The sequence below is a fragment of the Podarcis melisellensis genome (genome assembly GCF_964234715.1).
Source record: "Podarcis melisellensis genome assembly, chromosome: 12".
Lineage (NCBI taxonomy): Eukaryota > Metazoa > Chordata > Lepidosauria > Squamata > Lacertidae > Podarcis > Podarcis melisellensis.
Genome location: NC_138544.1, coordinates 27,374,168 through 27,393,299, shown reverse-complemented (window position 1 = coordinate 27,393,299; position 19,132 = coordinate 27,374,168). Strand labels below are relative to the sequence as shown.

At 42.8% G+C, this 19,132-nt stretch overlaps 1 protein-coding gene across 5 annotated transcripts in view; it reads right to left on the bottom strand.

The window, feature by feature from the left end:
- The window catches only part of TMEM196 (transmembrane protein 196), a 29,555-nt gene that overhangs the window by 8,132 nt on the left and 2,291 nt on the right, over positions 1-19,132 (bottom strand). For all 5 annotated transcript variants that reach the window (XM_081883461.1, XM_081883459.1, XM_081883460.1 and 2 more), the window contains exon 2: positions 991-1,047. In XM_081883461.1, the coding sequence (XP_081739587.1) occupies positions 991-1,047 (57 nt within the window). The remainder of the gene's footprint in view (positions 1-990; positions 1,048-19,132) is intronic.

Sequence of the window (19,132 nt, the reverse complement as noted above, 5' to 3'; positions counted from 1 at the left end):
CACGGGATCACATTCACCCGGTGCTATACCAGCTGCACTGGCTCTCGGTGGAGTACAGGATCAGGTTTAAGGTGCTGGTTTTAACCTTTAAAGCCCTATATGGCCTAGGACCCTCGTACCTATGAGACCGCCTCTCCTGGTATGTCCCACAGAGGACCTTAAGGTCTTCAAATAAAAACATCTTTGAGATCCCAGACCACAGGGAGGTTAGGCTGGCCTCAACCAGAGCCAGGGCTTTTTTGGCTGTTGCCCCGATCTGGTGGAGTGCTCTGTCACAAGAGACTAGGGCCCTGCAGGACTTGACATTTTTCCAAGATGGAGCTGTTCCACCAGACCGTTGGCCAAGGCACAGTCTGATCTCCTCTCTCCTTCTGTAATCCTCATAAAACTCTAGCCCAATGGTTGCCATTAATTTGATTCTGAATTGATTTTAGAATGTATTTTAATTAATTGACTGTGATTTTATGTAAATTATGCTATTTTTACTGCTGTTAACCTCTCTGAGCCTGGCTTTGGCCGGGAAGGGCGGGATATAAATAAAATTATTATTATTATTATTATTATTATTATTATTATTATTATTATTATTATTATTAACGAGGGAAAGAGGCAAGTTCTGGCACCTCTTTTTCTAGAAAAATAACACTGGATAACCTCATTCTTGGCAGAGATTTGAACTGACAGCTTTCAAAGAGCTTTCCCACCTCCTCCTTCCATTCCTTCACCCATTCTTCCTCCTCCTACACTCCTTCTCGCCCTCAGGGCTTCCCTCTCCTATGGGATTAGGCCAAGGGCAGCACAGAATTAAACTGAATCTTGCCGGTCACTCGCCTCTGGCCCAGATTAGGAAAGTACCTACCTTTCCCAAGGGCACTTTCCACTGTCCTTTTGGAGATGGAGCATGGTGTCTTGCAGCAGTAAATAATTCAAGGCACACGACAGTTTGCATTTCATCTATTGATACATAATACAAGTCATGCAAAAACTTACGACAAGTCCTGATTTTTTTTTGGCACACAGTATTCCACACGCTCCACAAAGCAGAAACTGTAACAACAAGAAGAACATATGTCATAACTGAAAGTCTAGAACAGCAGCGTCAACCCTGCCGCGCTGTAAAACAATAAAAACCATAGCAGAATATTCATTTTTTTAAAGCTGTGGCTATATCTAGATGACAGGATCTTTGTATTTAGGAACAGCACAAACCAAATCCAAAATCCGCTGGGATGAGAGTTTGGATTCGGCAAACTCGGAACCACGTCAACGTTCCATTGCAGCCACCTTAAAAGGGGAACTTCTGAGGAGTTGTGGGAAAGGGAAAGGGGTGTCTTACACTTATTCAAAACCCTGTTCGACTCCATCCTGTCATCTAGGGCCCAATCCTCAACACTTAGGCCCACATTCACCTGCAGACTCAGCCAGCAACAGCCCCTTCCAGAGGCTCCCAGATGGAGCTTGGAATGAGTCAAACTATGCCAACCTGTTACACTGATATTCTATAGTTAGGATTGCTCTGAAAGTCTGTTTCTAGGCCTGTTTGCAAGGTCAGCTACAGCCTGCCCTTTTGGCAGGTCATATCTATCCTTGAGGGACACAGGTGGCACTGTGGGTTAAACCACAGACTTGCCGATCAGAAGGTCGGCGGTTCGAATCCCTGCGACGGGGTGAGCTCCCGTTATTCGGTCCCTGCTCCTGCCAACCTAGCAGTTTGAAAGCACAAAGAGCAAGTAGATAAATAGGTACCACTCCAGCGGGAAGGTAAACGGCATTTCCGTGTGCTGCTCTGGTTCGCCAGAAGTGGCTTAGTCATGCTGGCCAAATGACCTGGAAGCTGTCTGTGGACAAACGCCGGCTCCCTCGGCCAATAAAGCGAGATGAGCGCCACAACCCCAGAGTTGGTCACGAATGGACCTAATGGTCAGGGGTCCCTTTACCTTTATCTGGACTAGGAATTTATCCTTGAGTGCATGCAAAGCTATTGAATGTTTCTCCTTTTGCAAAAATGTTTTACAGCCATCCTCTTACTTCTGGCCAAAATGGTAGGGCTATGGATTTTACTTTTCCTTCTCAGTTCAGCCTTAAGAAATGACAACCAGTGGCAATAATGGCCATGAACACAATTATACTTAATGTGGAAAAGTCAGCCAAATGCTACAAGTCAAGCATCTTCATGCACAGAAAATGTCAAACAGTGAATTTCAATAAATGAATCTGATGTATTTAGTGCAGAAACTGAAGCACAAAGTCTAAAACTGGGAATTTAGATTTCAGCACATTTTCCTGGGAATAAGCATCATTGAACATACTTCAATGGACTTCCAAGAATAGCTACATGAATCGCACTGCATGTCCAACTTGTTTCTTATTCTCAACAGAGAAATCGTAGAAACCCTATTTTAACCCCTCCTCCAATTTACCACCATACAGTGCTTACACATGAAAAACTGTTTCACATTAACACTCAATTATTATTATTTTAAAATCTAGGGAAATTCAACACATTCCACCTCATCCTCCTGAAAAAGTTCAATTCTGTTTCAAATATCACCAGACCTAAATGCTGTCAGAGTGGTCTGTGGTCTATAAATATTAATGGTTGGAAAACCAAGATGAACCCAGTGTGCTTGGTTATACCTAAGCCCAACACTGTGTAAGATGTCACACATGCATGGATACTAGTTGGTGTCACCACGTCTGAGTAGTTCTCTGGGCCCAGCAACCCACAATGCAGCAGTGGTACTTGCAACATGGCAAATTACTCTGTAGTGAAGTGAGGTTCACCACACTGACTCTCTTGTTATGTCCCCCTCAAGCTTGGAAGCACTTCTGCTCTCTGGTGGTAGATCACTTGATGGAATGCAATCATTGATACATAGACACATCACAATTAGCTTTTCCAGTAGACATAGTCTAACCTCGGTGTAAGCTTCGTGTAGCTTAATTGAGCTGAATTCTCAATAAACAGGATGCCTGGAGAATTCCTTAGATGATCAGTAATTTGGAACCACCTATACCCCAAACTAACTATCTTGTGACATAAGAAGAATCTCCACCTATAGCAGTGAGGCTACAGGCACGATAATACAGGAGAGCAGCAGCAAGACTCAGCCTGCCAATATCTTATAGAAAAGTTAAGGGGTGTGCAGTGACTTGAAGTGCAGCATAGGCAGGAAAGACAAAAGTAGGTGAACCAGGGATGAAGAATCTGGGGCTCTCCAGACATTGTTGGACTACACCATCCTTGACTATTGACCATACAGGCTGCAACTGATGGATGGAAAGTGGAGTCCAACATCTGGTGGACCACAGACTCCCCTAGTCACCCTTTTCTTCTCCAAACTTGGTTCTCACCTGCCAGCTTTCTTCCATGTTACTTTCAATTACAGAGCCCTACCAGGTGCAAAAGGGGGTGTTCAGCTCTCTCCTGGTGCATTTTAAAGCTCTTTCTCCATTCATTCATTCATTCTCTCTCTCTCTCTCTCTCTCTCTCTCTCTCTCTCTCTCTCACACACACACACACTTAAGGCTAATCCATGCTTCCTCTTTCCCCCGGGGAAAACCACTCTTTAGTGCTCTATTGGAACAAACAGCAATTCAGGTTTTATCCGGATTGACATTTGCTCCTATTTAAAGCGAAAATGGGTTTTCCCTAGGGGGAAAGGAGCAGGGCAAGGGAGAAACCACTTTGACCCATGTGCAGAAAGTGTGGGTCAAGTGGAAAATTGCTCACTCATATTTTTTTTCTAGGCACATTTTCTGACACAGATCATGTTTGGCCTGAAGCAACTACTTTTATCAAGTATGATTCTCATCCTCTGCCCAGATTGTTTTAACTTGTGTATTACTCCTCAGTGTACATCCTCAGTCTGCATAAAAAGCAGGTTAGCAAGACATAAGTCACAATCTGCATAAACTCTAATTACAAATAAACTGTCATTAGATATTACTGGAGGCAAAAAAATAAAATAAACGGTTGCATAAAGTTACTTGGGGAGGCCATTCAGGCCGAAATGTGCATTAATCCAATAAGTTCCTGATGTAGTTTGGAAATGAATTGCCTTTGTTCTGATCCACTTGAGCTTCTTAAACCAAAACGAAAAGACTGCCATAAATCCCCTTACAGGCAATTTCTTTCCTAGCGACTAAAATATATTCAGCCTGCAACCCGGGAAGTGCTTGGAAGATCTATTGAATGCTATGATTTGTCTGTCTGCAGATTCTTTGCTGGCAGAAAAAATGGGTCTGGAGCAGAGAGGGGAGGAACTGAGGCAAGGAGCTGAGACCCAGGTCTCTCCTTTCATAAGCTGCGGAGAACACTCTCCGTAACTTAGGAAGCAGACCCTGAAGGTAATAGGCTGGTTGAAAGCTAAAAAAAAAATAAAAAAAAATTGAAGATCATTGTACATAAGGCAGAGGCACTGTCAGCCAATGATTTGGGGAATGCTGTTGAGTCAATCTTAGTTATGGGGCTGCACTGCCCCTTAAGAAAGAGGTGCAAAGCTTGGGGGAAGCATTTATATCAGGTTTGTGGAAGCCCAGATGTTGTTCAACTGTGTATCATCCCTGGCTATGAACCATGCTTGCTGGGGTTGATGGGAGTTGCAGTTCAGCAACATCTGGAGGGCCAAAGCTTTCCTACACCTGGTTTAGATGCTGGGCTACTGCTGCTTGTAGTGCCTTCCATAAGCTTTGCCCAGCATGTCAGCCATATCCCTTCTTGGGGAGATGATCTCTGGCCACAGTTAAAACATACTCTGGTTACATCCAGGTTAGGTTGGTGCAAAGCACTGGTGTGGACCTTCCAGGCCACTGGCCTGATTATGCCCATCAGGTCTTAGAGATTGGCCACCAGGCTATTTGGGGGGAATCTTAGAACCCTGCAAAGCAGAATATGCAGCCTTCCCACATGGAGATCGAACCTGCATTCTTGATGTTATCAGCACCACGCTCTAACCAACCGAGTTAAGCTATTTTGTGAAGCATCGTGTAAAAACCAAATATATAAATTAATCAGGGAGGTGAATCAGGGCACCCATGAATGAAGATCATGGGAGTGTGTATGGGGGGATCTTCAGCCCTGCATCCCCACACCACCCATGATTCGCAAGATTCTGGCTGTGGGATTCAGGAACGTGAGGACAGGCAGCGGAAAAAGAAAATGTGTTATGAGGGTCAAAGGAAGATGGTCTCCTTCAACCTTTTTATAGTACTAGGAAGTTTGCTTGCCCAATGCCAAAGCTGTTCCAGCAGCTCTTTTCTGAGATGCCCCATTGCCTCTGCTCTTGGCTTCTGGCCACTCTGAAGCAGCAGCATTGGAAAGACAGAAAGCTTTAGAAACTCATCCCTCCTCCCATGCCCCCATAATTGACTGAAGTCCCTGGGAAGAAAAATGCATAGCATCAGCCTGCAAGTAACTCGCATAAAAGACACATCTAGTGTAGATATTCCCCATGTAAAAACTATGGTTTCTATCCAGAGGAAGGTAACATACCCTCCAACATTTCTCCAATGAAAATAGGGAGTAATAATACAAATACTAATTTAATTATTTATATCCCACCCATCTAACTGGGTTGTCCCATCTGGGATGCTTCCAACATATATAAAAACATAATTAAAAAATCTAACTTTTTTTTTAAAAAGGCTTCCCTATACAGGTCTGCCTTCAGGTGTCTTCTAAAGGTTGTATAGTTACTTATCTCCTTGGCTCAGGGGTCTCATAACTCCATCCCCTCCAATATTTCTCCAATGAAAAACAGTGATGTCCTAAGGAAAAGGGGGACATTCTGGAATCAAATCAAAAACTGGGGTGGCTTCTGTAAATCCAGGACTGTCCCTGGAAAAGAGGGGCGCTTGGAAGTTTCTGAGCTAATTGCTTCTAAGTTCTATTGAAATCAGTGACTTAGATCAGTTGTGACTAAGGTGCCCTTATTCTCAGCTGCCACCGCCTTTAGACTGCTTTTCTCTGAAGCAATTCCATGCAGCTGGGGCTGTGACTATACAGAATCCCAATCACCAGATGGGATTGTGTCACACAAAAAAGGGGCTACCACACATCTGTGTCTCTTGTCTGAAGAGCACCTAAAATACCACTGATTTCATTCAATGAAATTAGGTGCAGCTAGTTTCTCTGTAAAGGAGCCTAACTGGGTTTACTGTAGGCAGACCGAGAGGTGACTAAACCAGAGAGAAGATTCAGAGAATGAATAATCATTGGATCAGTTTTGGCATTTGAATGCCACTCATTTGTCACTCATTTCAGAAGTGAGTCATCAGGGCTTTCTGTATGAGTGGCATAAATGCTTAACTGTCAATAAGTTAGCAGGTTTGCTTTGTGTGTGTGCTTGCTATTACATAAGCCTTCTTCCTTAACATTCACACACAAGTTAGACTTTGGAGGGAGACGGGGTGGGGGGATGGTGCAGCCCGAACGATCAGAATCCCCACGCTGATCCACGTGGTGGTTCCTGAACCATCCACGGGCTGGATCCAGAAGGCAATTGGGCTGGCCTTAGTTTGCCAACCCATGATCTAAGAGAACAGATCCCAGGTTAGCAGAGAAAGTTGGCAAAGAGGAAGACTATGTCCAGCTTTTGCCTTCAGGTACTCTCTCAGGCGTGGGACGTGGGTGGCATTGTGGGTTAAACCACAAAGCCTAGGACTTGCCAATCAGAAGGTCGGCAGTTCAAATCCCCGTGACGGGGTGAGCTCCCGTTGCTCGGTCCCTGCTCCTGCCAACCTAGCAGTTCAAAAGCACATCAAAGTGCAAGTAGATAAATAGGTACCGCTCCGGCGGGAAGGTAAAGGCATTTCCGTGCGCTGCTATGGTTCTCCAGAAGCGGCTTAGTCATGTTGGCCACATGACCTGGAAGCTGTACGCCGGCTCCCTCGGCCAGTAAAGCGAGATGAGCGCCGCAACCCCAGAGTCGGTCACGACTGGACCTAATGGTCAGGGGTCCCTTTACCTTTACCTTACTCTCTCAGGCACTGTTTGGTAGCTTGGATGATTTTGCAAGAGAACTAGACAAAGAGTGATCAGTCTAGCAGTGGTTATTAATTTAGCAGAACCTAATAACTCATGAAAGCAATTGTACTTTAACGTTATTATAGTAAGCTGCTCAGAGAATGCTGTTATCAGATGACATAATAATGCCATTAACATCATTCTCTTTCCCTCCCCACCTCTCCCTCTAGCTACCTTTCTTCCCATTTGCGTGTGCGGCCGAGCATCAGTTCACACAACCACTAATGCAGTCTAATCCCAGTCACCATATCTTCTCCAGGCAAACTACCTGCCCCCCTTCTGTTCAGACCACCAGTTAGGATTCCCTTCTGGCACAAGACCAGATGTTTCCACCACTTCCCTGCAATGGGCTCATATGAGACCTTTGCTCATGGGTCTAGCTCGGTTTCTCAGTTTTCTCTTCTTAAATTGGCTTCCCCAAATTTCTGCAGCAATTTGAGATTTTCAAAAAAAATCCTCCCGAAAATTCACCAGCATTTTAGTACTGATTTCTCTGAATAAACACCGCTGTGTGCCGTTTTTGCACGCACTTTTGCAAACAGTTTATCCTAAGACAATGCACATTATGTGCCGTTTTCGCAAATGTATCTGTTTTTATGCACCATCTCCCCTAGCACATGCAATGTTGTAAACATCGTTTGGCTGGGGAACTGCCCTGCAAAATCAGAGAAGAGAACATTGCAAAAGATCACTGAGTTTCAGTTCTCAGGCAGTTTTGGAACATGTGCATTTGATAGCTTCATTTTCAAATGCAAACCGGATTAATTTTCTCCCGCATCTCTGGCTCAGATTGTAGTTGGTGCACTGAAGTGAAAGCAAATAAGAGTAGTGGTGAGCCCAGCTGCAGTATGAATGGGTAGATGGCTGCAGGTGGGGCTTTGACATCCATGCCATGAATGTGCTGTACAGCAAGCTGTCCATGTGCTGAGCAGCAATGTGAAAGAGATGAGGTTATTTTGTTTCTTACTTGTTGGATATTATTGTGTGCACTTTTTTTTGAATATGTTAAATTTAAATCAATTTTCTTTATTTTGAACCAGGGTTGTGGGGACTCAGTTCCAGTGCCTTTTTTTAAAGATGCCAAGAAGTGCAGTAGTGATAAATTGTGAGGCCATGTCAGTGTGGTACAGTGGTTATTGTGCTAGACTAGGACCAGTGGGACCAGGGTTCAAATCCCTACTCAGCCATGAAGCTCACCGGACCAGTTATCCACTCTCAGCCTAGCCTACCTCACAGAGCTGTTGTGCAGGTACAATGGGGAGGAAGAGAACCATTTATGGCACCTTGAGCTCTTTGGAGAAAAGGTGGACAGATATATAATAAATACAGGGAATAAGTTCAGGTACTTTTCATGACAACCCCAATAGCTAGGCATCTTCTGAAATTAATTCTCAAAAAATGATTCATCCTGAAAATGATTTTTTTTTACCAGTGCAGACACTACAGCTTCAATATCAAACTAAATTCTCTCTCTCTCTCTCTCTCTCTCTCTCTCTCTCTCTCTCTCTCTCTCTTTCTCTCTTTCTCTCTTTCTCTCTCTCTCACACACTTTTGCTTATTATCCAGCCTGATGGACAGTTCTGACTCAAATGCTTGCGAGCTATTTTGCAGCATTTTGGTTACCATAACAAAGTGACTTGGGAGTTTTTCAAAAAATAAAGTGGCATATTCATGCTAATATGACCCATCTCTATGTCTGCTTCGCCTACTTAGTGAGTTTCTCTCTTTGAGAACAGCTTCTTTAACAACTGGTACAACAGTTGCAACCTTCCCTGGACTGGGAGAGCTTGATCCCACTAATTCAAGACTGTGTTAGTGCAATGCAGTCCAGTATATAGAGCTTCCTTTGAGTTTGGCCCAGAAACTGCAATCAGTGCAGAATACTGCAGCATGATTTCTGACAGGAACGAGACCCTGTCAGCATATTACACCCCTGCCCAGAGATCTGCACAGCTGCTGATTTCTTACCGAGCCAAATTCAAGGTGCTACTGGTATTATGGCATATAAGCTATTACACAGTATGGTCATATCTAAAGCTCTCAACAGCTTGGGACCAGTTTACTTGAAGGATAGCCTTACCCCATATGTGCCCACTTGATTACTTTGATCTGTGGAAGCAGCACTTTTATAAATATCACATCTACAAGGAAAAGATCCTTCACTGTGGCAGCACCTACTCTCTGGAAGTCCCTGCCCATTAATGTTAGGTAGGAGCCTTCACTGTATTGTTTTCAGCACCTGCTACAAATTAAAAAAAATAAAATAAAGATCAAAGCTACTCATACATGTATTTTTAATATTTGCTTATGTATTAAAGTTACATTCTGCCTTTCCTCCCAAAGGAGCCCAGGGTAGCACATCATTTTGTTATGTGGTTTTACAGTAAACCCACACCTTATGTGCACTTAGCTTCTGCACATTGAGCTTTACGCACATGGGGAATTTCTTTTTTTAAAGGGAGTGGAAAGGGGACAGCTTTTGGGGGAAAATAACTTTGGCAATCCTGCCCACCACTGAACTCAATGCATTTTGACTATACAAGATTTCGGTTTTAGTCATTATTTAGTATGACCATAATCCCGCATAGGCTGTGAGTTTCCTGCATTATGTATATTTCTTTTAAAACTTCTGCTTTTATTTTTGTTTGGATACCTTGCTTTTAACATTTGATTTGATCAGAATTGTTCAATGAACCTTTTATATTGTTTTATGTAAACTGCTTAGAGGGGTTTTTTGTTGATGAAGCAGGATATTAAATCTCATTAATTAATTGATTGATTGATTGATTGATTGATTGATTAATGAAATGGTTGGCATGAAGAGGATTGGCCAATCATACCCCCCCTCCAGGAAATGACATCATCATCCTTGCTGTGTGATAAATGGTGGCGCTTCCTCCCTGGCCTGCTACGCCATGGAGTCGGGGCTCAGCCCAGAATCAGAGGAAGTGAAGAAGAGAGCAAGTGAGCAAGTGGGTGGGTGTCTCTCTTGTTAATGAACAGAGTGACTTCCAAGCACCACAGGGAACCACCGCCAGCAGTCCTCTCAAACATCCGAAATGAGAAGAAAGGCCTGTCTAGATCCAAGACAGTTTTTAGCCTGGGCACTTCTTGTTTGAGAAATCAAAACACTGAATCATTATGGCACTTTTGAAGTTAGTAGCTAGCACATGCACTACCACTGATGTGACTTACATAATTCAGGATGATTTTTTTTTTTTAAAGCAGATTTATTCTTCCTTTTTGGTGGATGCATGCTTGCATGCCTTCCTCTGTGTGTAGAGGCGATTTGTATGCATGCTGTCACTCTCTTCGCAGTGTATGCCTGTGTGCTCAATACGCTCATGCTATTGGTTCTCCCGTTTCTATGGAGAACCAGCTCATTCCGTGTGAGTAGTAGATTTTTTAAAAAGTCAAATCTAGCAGCATTTCTATTCACCTCAAAGGACTAATTACATCTCACGTTGTATGACTATGACAAGTAATACAAATGGAAAGGCCGCATACAACGGCTGGATTCAAAGAGTTTTTGTATTTCAGTCTTTTATCCACTTGTATAACAGAGAGGACAGACATATCTTCATCTATATCACAAGCAAGATAAGGGTTTCCACACAGATGAGATTAACTGAGTGATTGATTTTAGGTTGTTGCCATATAACTAGGCTCTTCTTCCAATATCTGTTGCCTTAACTGAAATTGATTTCTTATAGAGTGAGAACCATGCCAAATTTCAACTCCAGAAATATTAGGTGGACAGAAGCAGAAGATCCATAATATATTTTACTACATATTTTAATGTATTTCTTTTCCTTTCATTTCTCTCTTCTCGGATATATTAACCTTTCTGCCCTTGAGCTTGGAAAACTCATTAGTTCTCACATTTGTAATTAGTGTAACCATTCTGTTCTGAGGTTCCTTATGGGAGTAGAGCTCTATATTTTGACAGTCCACACAAATTCGTTTCAATAGACATGAACAGAGCAATCCCACACATGTTTGTTTAGAAGCAAGTTTAGCAGGGCAGCAGCTAAAGAAGGAGCAAAAAGGGTTTTCTTGTTTGTGTGTGTTTCTTTGTGGCTGATTAGCTGCTCTCCCTGTGCAAGGGTCAGAGGGGGCAGGGTTTCTGTTGAGGCAGGTGATTAGCTGTGGGAGGAGCTTATCAGAGCTTGCAGGGCAGCAGCGCGCACCTAGCGGCGCACGCAGTTTGATCCATCTTTTAGATTTAGGGGAGCAAGTCTCAAACGTTTGTTGGGGGAGACCTAGGTTTTTTTGGGGGGGGGGAGTTATTTGTCCTGTCTTCCCGCTTTTTATCATGGAGGACCGCTGTAGCCACCCCCAACGACACGTTCTCAAGATGGAGGGTGAGGGAACAGCTGCAGTCGCCTGCGGTTCCTGCGCAACGTTTGCCATCTTGCCAAAGGTTGCAGGCAGCTTTACCTGCAGCAATTGCATGTTGATTGCCCTCTTAGAAGACAAAGTCCAGCAACTGGAGGAACGTGTAGCTACGCTCCAAAGAATTAGAGAGCTGGAGCTCTTCTTGGAAGCAACAGAGCACACCGTCTCCACCAAGGAGGAGATAGGGGACTCCCCTGAGAAGGAGGCTAGTTCACCAACACAGGAGCCAGATATATGGAGAAACGTGACTCAAAGACGTAGGAGGCCTAGGGTTCGCTCTGATTGTTTAGAAATACACAATCGCTTTGAGGTCCTCTCCCCTAGCATGGAAGACGAAGAGCAGACTCCATTTGAGGATCTCTCCCTCATTACAGTCGATCAGGTATATGAAGACGAGCAGCAAAGTCAGTCCTCAGGGAATGTGCAGGTGACCTTGGAACGGACAGCTCACGGAAAAAACCCCGACCAAACCTAAGAGGAGGCGAGTAGTGGTGATAGGGGATTCCCTACTGAGGGGAACAGAAGCAGGGATCTGTGGGCCTGACAAGATGTCTCGGGAAGTGTGCTGTCTCCCCGGGGCTAAGATCCAAGATGTAACTGAACGACTGCAAGGAATCATAAAACCCACTGAAAAATACCCCTTTTGGTTCATGTGGGAACCAATGACACTGCAAGCAATAGCCTCCAGAAGATCAAAAGAGACTACGAGGCTCTGGGCAGGAAATTGAAGCAATTAAATGCACAAATAATCATCTCATCTGTCCTCCCAGTTGAACGACGTGGCCCAGGGAGAGAGGGAAAAATAGTGGAAGTGAACAGCTGGCTTCACAAATGGTGTAAACAGGAATGGTTTGGATTCTTAGATCACGGACTGCAGTTTCTTGAAGATGGACTTCTGGCAAGCGATGGGATGCACCTCACAATGGTTGGGAGGAATGTTTTTGCCAAAAATCTCAGAAACCTCATCAGGAGGGCTTTAAACTGACTAATGTGGGGGAGGGAGACAGTGCTCCTGAAGGTAGGAGTCTATCAATTGATGAAGATGATCATCCAAATGTCATAGACCAAATGGAGCAAACAGCACGCAGACCTAGTGGTGGGAGGAAAAAATCCTTAAATAAGAGACACGGGGGAATGATTAATGGACTTCAATATCTGTACACTAATGCACAAAGCATGGGAAATAAACAAGATGAGCTTGAGCTCTTGGTACAGCAAACTAAATATGACATAATAGGCATCACTGAAACCTGGTGGGATAAGTCCCATGATTGGAATGTAATAATGGAGGGATACAATCTATTTCAGAGATACAGACCAGACAAGAAAGGAGGAGGAGTGGCGTTATATGTCAGGGATGTGTATACCTGTGAAGAGATCCAAGATTTAGAACCTCAAAGCCAAAGTGAGAGCATTTGGGTCAAAATTAAGGGAGAGAAGAATAACAGGGACCTCATTGTGGGAGTTTACTATAGATCCCCAAGCCAAACGGAGGACATAGGTGATGCCTTCCTGGAACAGATGGCCAAGCATGCAAAAGGAAGGGGGATAGTAGTAATGGGGGACTTCAATTACCCGGATATTTGTTGGATGTCAAACTCAGCCAAGAGCATAAGATCAAACAGATTCCTCACTGGCCTTGCAGACAACTTCATTGTCCAGAAAGTGGGAGAAGCAACAAGAGGAACAGCCATTTTAGATCTGGTACTAACCAATGTTGATGACCTGGTTAGTGGGGTAGAAGTGGAAGGATCATTAGGCACGAGTGATCATGCTCTTCTGAAGTTTACTATACAGCGGAAAGGAGCAGCCAAGGGAAGTGCTGGGTGAGATCCCATGGACAGTGATACTAAAAGGAAAGGGAGTTCATGATGGCTGGGAGTTTGTTAAGAGGGAGATAGTAAAAGCACAACTTCAGGCAATACCAATGAGACGGAAACATGGAAGGTACCTAAAGAAGCCAGGGTGGCTATCTAAAGAACTTTTAACTGAGTTAAGATTAAAAAAGGATGTGTACAAAAAATGGAAAAGGGGGGGGGACCACCAAAGAGGAATTCAAACAAATAGCCAGCACATGTAGACACAAAGTCAGAAAAGCTAAAGCACAGAATGAACTCAGGCTTGCTAGAGAGGTTAAAAGCAACAAAAAAGGCTTTTATAGGTATGTCCGTAGCAAAAGGAAGAACAAAGAAACAGTGGGGTCACCCAGAAGAGAAGATGGTGAAATTCAAACAGGGGACACAGAAAGGGCTGAACTCCTCAATGCCTTCTTTGCCTCAGTCTTCTCCGATAAAGAAAACAATGCCCGACCTGAAGAATTTGGAGCAAATGATTCAGCAGAGGAAACACAGCCCAGAATAACTAAGGAGATAGTACAAGAATACTTGGCTAGTTTAGATGTATTCAAGTCTCCAGGGTCAGATGAACTGCATCCAAGAGTATTAAAACAACTGGCAGATGTGATCTCAGAACCACTGACAGTCATCTTTGAGAATTCCTGGAGAACAGGCGAAGTCCCGGCAGACTGGAGGAGGGCAAATGTTGTCCCTATTTTCAAAAAGGGGAAACAGAGGACCCAAATAATTACCGGGAAGATTCTGGAGCAGATCATTAAGCAAACAGTCTGTGAGCACCTAGAAAGGAATGCTGTGATCACCAATAGTCAGCATGGATTTCTGAAAAATAAGTCATGTCAGACTAACCTGATCTCATTTTTTGACAGAATTACAAGCCTGGTAGATGAAGGGAACGCAGTGGATGTAGCCTACCTTGATTTCAGCAAGGCATTCGACAAGGTGCCCCATGATATTCTTGTAAAGAAGCTGGTAAAATACGGTCTTGACTATGCTACCACTCAGTGGATTTGTAACTGGCTGACTGACCGAACCCAAAGGGTGTTCATCAATGGTTCCTCTTCATCCTGGAGAAGAGTGACTAGTGGGGTGCCACAGGGTTCTGTCTTGGGCCCGGTCTTATTCAACATCTTTATCAACAACTTGGATGATGGACTCAAGGGCATCCTGATCAAATTTGCAGATGACACCAAACTGGGAGGGGTGGCTAACACCCCAGAGGACAGGATCACACTTCAAAACGACCAAAACGACCTTGACAGATTAGAGAACTGGGCCAAAACAAACAAGATGAATTTTAACAGGGAGAAATGTAAAGTATTGCACTTGGGCAAAAAAAATGAGAGGCACAAATACAAGATGGGTGACACCTGGCTTGAGAGCAGTACATGTGAAAAGGATCTAGGAGTCTTGGTTGACCACAAACTTGACATGAGCCAACAGTGTGACGCAGCAGCTAAAAAAGCCAATGCAATTCTGGGCTGCATCAATAGGAGTATAGCATCTAGATCAAGGGAAGTAATAGTGCCACTGTATTCTGCTCTGATCAGACCTCACCTGGAGTACTGTGTCCAGTTCTGGGCACCACAGTTCCAGAAGGACACTGACAAACTGGAACGTGTCCAGAGGAGGGCAACCAAAATGGTTAAAGGCCTGGAAACAATGTCTTATGAGGAACGGCTAAGGGAGCTGGGCATGTTTAGCCTGAAGAAGAGGAGGTTAAGGGGTGATATGATAGCCATGTTCAAATATATAAAAGGATGTCACATAGAGGAGGGAGAAATGTTGTTTTCTGCTGCTCCAGAGAAGCGGACACGGAGCAATGGATCCAAACTACAAGAAAGAAGATTCCACCTAAACATTAGGAAGAACTTCCTGACAGTAAGAGCTGTTCGACAGTGGAATTTGCTGCCAAGGAGTGTGGTGGAGTCTCCTTCTTTGGAGGTCTTTAAGCAGAGGCTTGACAACCATATGTCAGGAGTGCTCTGATGGTGTTTCCTGCTTGGCAGGGGCTTGGACTCAATGGCCCTTGTGGTCTCTTCCAACTCTATGATTCTATGATTCTAAGTCCCACTGTGGTCAATGCAGCTTGCTCCCACATGTTTGCATAGAATGACTCTTTCCTCTTGTTTCCAAAATACTTTGGGTTCAGAAGTCCCAGGTTCACTTAAAAGACAGCTGGTAGAAGAGCTGGCAAGATATTCACCCAAGCCCTTAGCGTCAAGACCATACTGAACTAGATTTAGTATGAGACAGCTTCATATCTTTCTAAGTGTTGGCTACTCTCATCCAAGCAAAGCCATGAATTTTTAGCATCTTTGAACCATCCTTGGTACCAAGGGTCTTCTAGGTCTAATATCCCTATCATGAATACAGAGATGAGCACCCTCCAGATGTTGGTCTGCAGTTCCCATCACCCATCGCCATTGAGCATTTTGCTTGAGGCTGACGGGGGGTTGGGAGTCTAACAATATCTGGAGAGTCACAGGTCCCCCCAGTCCTATATGGTATGACTGAAGTGGCTCCCATTAAATATCAAATAATATCTGGTTTTCTTTCTTTTAAAATAATGTTTTTCATGGTTGCAGCCTGACAGTCTTTGGATTATGTACCAAAGTGAGCAAGAGCCTAAAATTCTTATATGGCTTTTCTGCCCCAAGATTTCTAAATCAATTTAATGATGCCAACATTGCTCCACCCAGATGACTTGGGTATTCAGGAAGTGTAATAAGCTTTGTCTACCACATCTTTTGATATTACTTGTAATTAAGATACAGCCAATTTCTGTAAGAATATGCCCAATACCTCAAAGTCTGCATCTCACAGTATGTTTCCAACTAGTCTTCAGTTATGAACAAGTTTCCACTCATACATGACCCTTATCATTATGCAGGCAATTAGCACTGACGGTATGAACAGTTCCATTGATCTTGGTGGGTCTGCTACTGACCATGAACCATTTTTTTTTAATCCATGAAGGCAGTTAGCAATAATACTATCTTGTGCATCAGAACTCTGCACAAATGTGACCTCAATTTCAATAATGGGCTTGCTTATGCAAAAAAATACTGCTGTGGACTGGAGTCACACATTGCAACTATGGCTATACTGCATACCATTGTTGTCAATATAAATTAGTTTACAGCAATGAGACTGTATAAACACCAAAGTTATGGAATCCCAAAGTTATGAAACACCCTCCATAAGGAAGTCTGCCTAGTCCCATTTCTGCTCACCTTGTGAAAATATATTTATTACAGTTGGCTTTTGAGATACTTTTAAACTGTATCTGAATTACAGGGTAACAATGTTGGGGTAATTTTTTTAAACCTTTACTGGTGGTGATGGTGCATTCAACTGCTATTCTCTGCTTTATAAATGTTTAGCCACTTTGAGTGTTCTTTTAGAATAGAAAAGGTGGCTAAAGGTGCTTGGCAGTAAACAAATAAAAGCAAATATATCATTTGGCAGCTTAATAGGATATTGTGGTTGGTGAGACAATATGTGTAATAGAGATGTGCATGATTTCAATCTACACAAAGCAGGATATTCTGAGCTAAGGTTTCCATAGTAACCTTCCCTTTAGCCACTTATGTGTGAAACTGGGCTCCCATCTAGTTGCAGCTATTTGGAGGCAGAAGTGGGTCAAAGGCCTTTAATTAAATTTCCATGTTATGTTATTTTTAGGAAGAGTGCATAAAAATCAGCTTTCCTCTAATGGGTGTGCTCTTCAGAAGTTTGAAGCAATTCATCCCACCCTAACTGACCTATTCTCCCTCTGATACCTGAAATTATTGCAATTAAAACAAAACCATTCAGTTTCAAGCCTAATTCTGCAGTTACAAGCATGCTTACTTGCACATGAATCTCAATGAATTCAATATGGCTTTCTTCGGAGCAAATATGTCTAAGATGAGATTGTAAGACCAACCACAGAGCACATTTACAGAACAGACACAGTGGTCTCAGAAAGCTTGCTGCGCCATTGATAGGGTTACAACCTGGCCAGGATCATGTGAGGAAGCTGACTGTATGAATTAGCTCTCTTAGAAGCCATTGAGTAGGGTACATCTAACTGCATCAATCAGCTCATACCCCTTGCAGTTCTTGAAAAAGGCAGAGATCTCACCCTTGTGGGAAAACAATGACAGTTTAGCAAAGGTGAGCTTGAAACCAAATACTTGAGGATGCAGTCACAAAACCATACAGCATGGCACATTTTTAAGTTAGGCATCCACCCAGAACCCAGGCTTGTGGAAATGTCCCATACGTCCTGTATGTTGTGTACCCTGCTATGTGTGTACTATCCACGTGGAATAAGATAGCTGCAAATTAATATGGTTGGATGACTCCATCATGAGTTTTAACCATGTTCTAGATCAGGCTGTTCATATATGATTTTTTTTAAGGTGTACTCATATGGGTATGCACAGAGGCAACTAGCAAGGAAGCCCAGAAATAGATTAAAAATATGCAAGATCCTTACCCAATAAAACTTTGTAACAGTAGAACATTTCCAGGCTCACAATGAGGCAGGAAACTCACTAAGCTAATATGAATCTGCACCTAATTATCTAATTGTCTATACCCATAAAATTATCAGTGTCGGTATTTTTGTCCACAGCTGCTTCTTCAGCTGAGCACTGCCATTCAAAGGTTTAATGATTACTCCTAGTCTGACAAAAGCCACAGGGTTGAATCCAACCCAAGTTTGTTGGAACTTAATTCCCATTGATTTCATTGGGATCTAAGTGCAAATAATTTGGGTTGGATCCAACCTGCTCTTCAGAAAGCTATACCTCCCCACACACATGCCCACTATTATACTCGGGCCACCTGAAAGTGTGAAATTGTGAAAATGTGAAAGCTCTTACCACAATCTATCAGTGCTTCTTCTGTGGCTCAGCAGCTTAATTAATGTGCTGCTGTTACTTTCCAAGATACATGTACTAACATGTAGGTAAATATACTAACTAGACATTTCAAAACAGAAATATGCAGCTATTTAGTCTAAGATCAGAGGAAATGGTGCACCTTGTGCATCGTTTCTTTTATTTGACCAGTATATGTCTATATGATTCTAATATTTTTTCACTTCGTTTCTCTTTAAGTTTTAAAGTTCTTATTCAGTTAAAATTATGAATCCTAATACAGGTCACATTTGCTTTGCTTTCCAATGATTTAAACAGAACCAGTGAGGAAATGTACCTTTGTATGCTATGCTTTTTATATGAATGTAAGTGAAATCATTGGTCAGCATACCCCACTGTAACCTAACTAATTTCAGCTGAAAACTCCACTGCTACTCCATGATGGCTGCATTGATGATTATTACCATGCACCACAATGTTAGCCATGCTGGGCATAACATTGAAAATTACACATACTTAAGTCCTATCCCACTCAGTTGGATTTAATAATGTAACTGAGATTTAAAATTCAATTCAACTGAATGGGAATTAAACCTACTTAGTTTTGTTTGGGTTGCACCAAATTCCATTTAAATTAATAGGACCGGTTTCCAAAGATTATGTTTAGGAGAAGGGTGCCTAAAGCTGAGCTCTGAAGCACATTGGATGCCAGTCTCATGAATTGCAATATAAAACAGTACAATGTACTTTCATTCAACAAATAGTTACAATGGATGGAAGAAGAAGAAGAAGAAGAAGAAGAAGAAGAAGAAGAAGAAGAAGAAGAAGAAGAAGAAGAAGAAGAAGAAGAAGAAGAAGAAGACACCCTCTACTGAAGCTGAGGTGTCAATCTTTGATTTACTGATATTTAAAGTGGTGGTGGTAAGTGATTTCAACAAAACAACATATGATGTCAAAATTAATTGTGAATATGCTTGAATGTT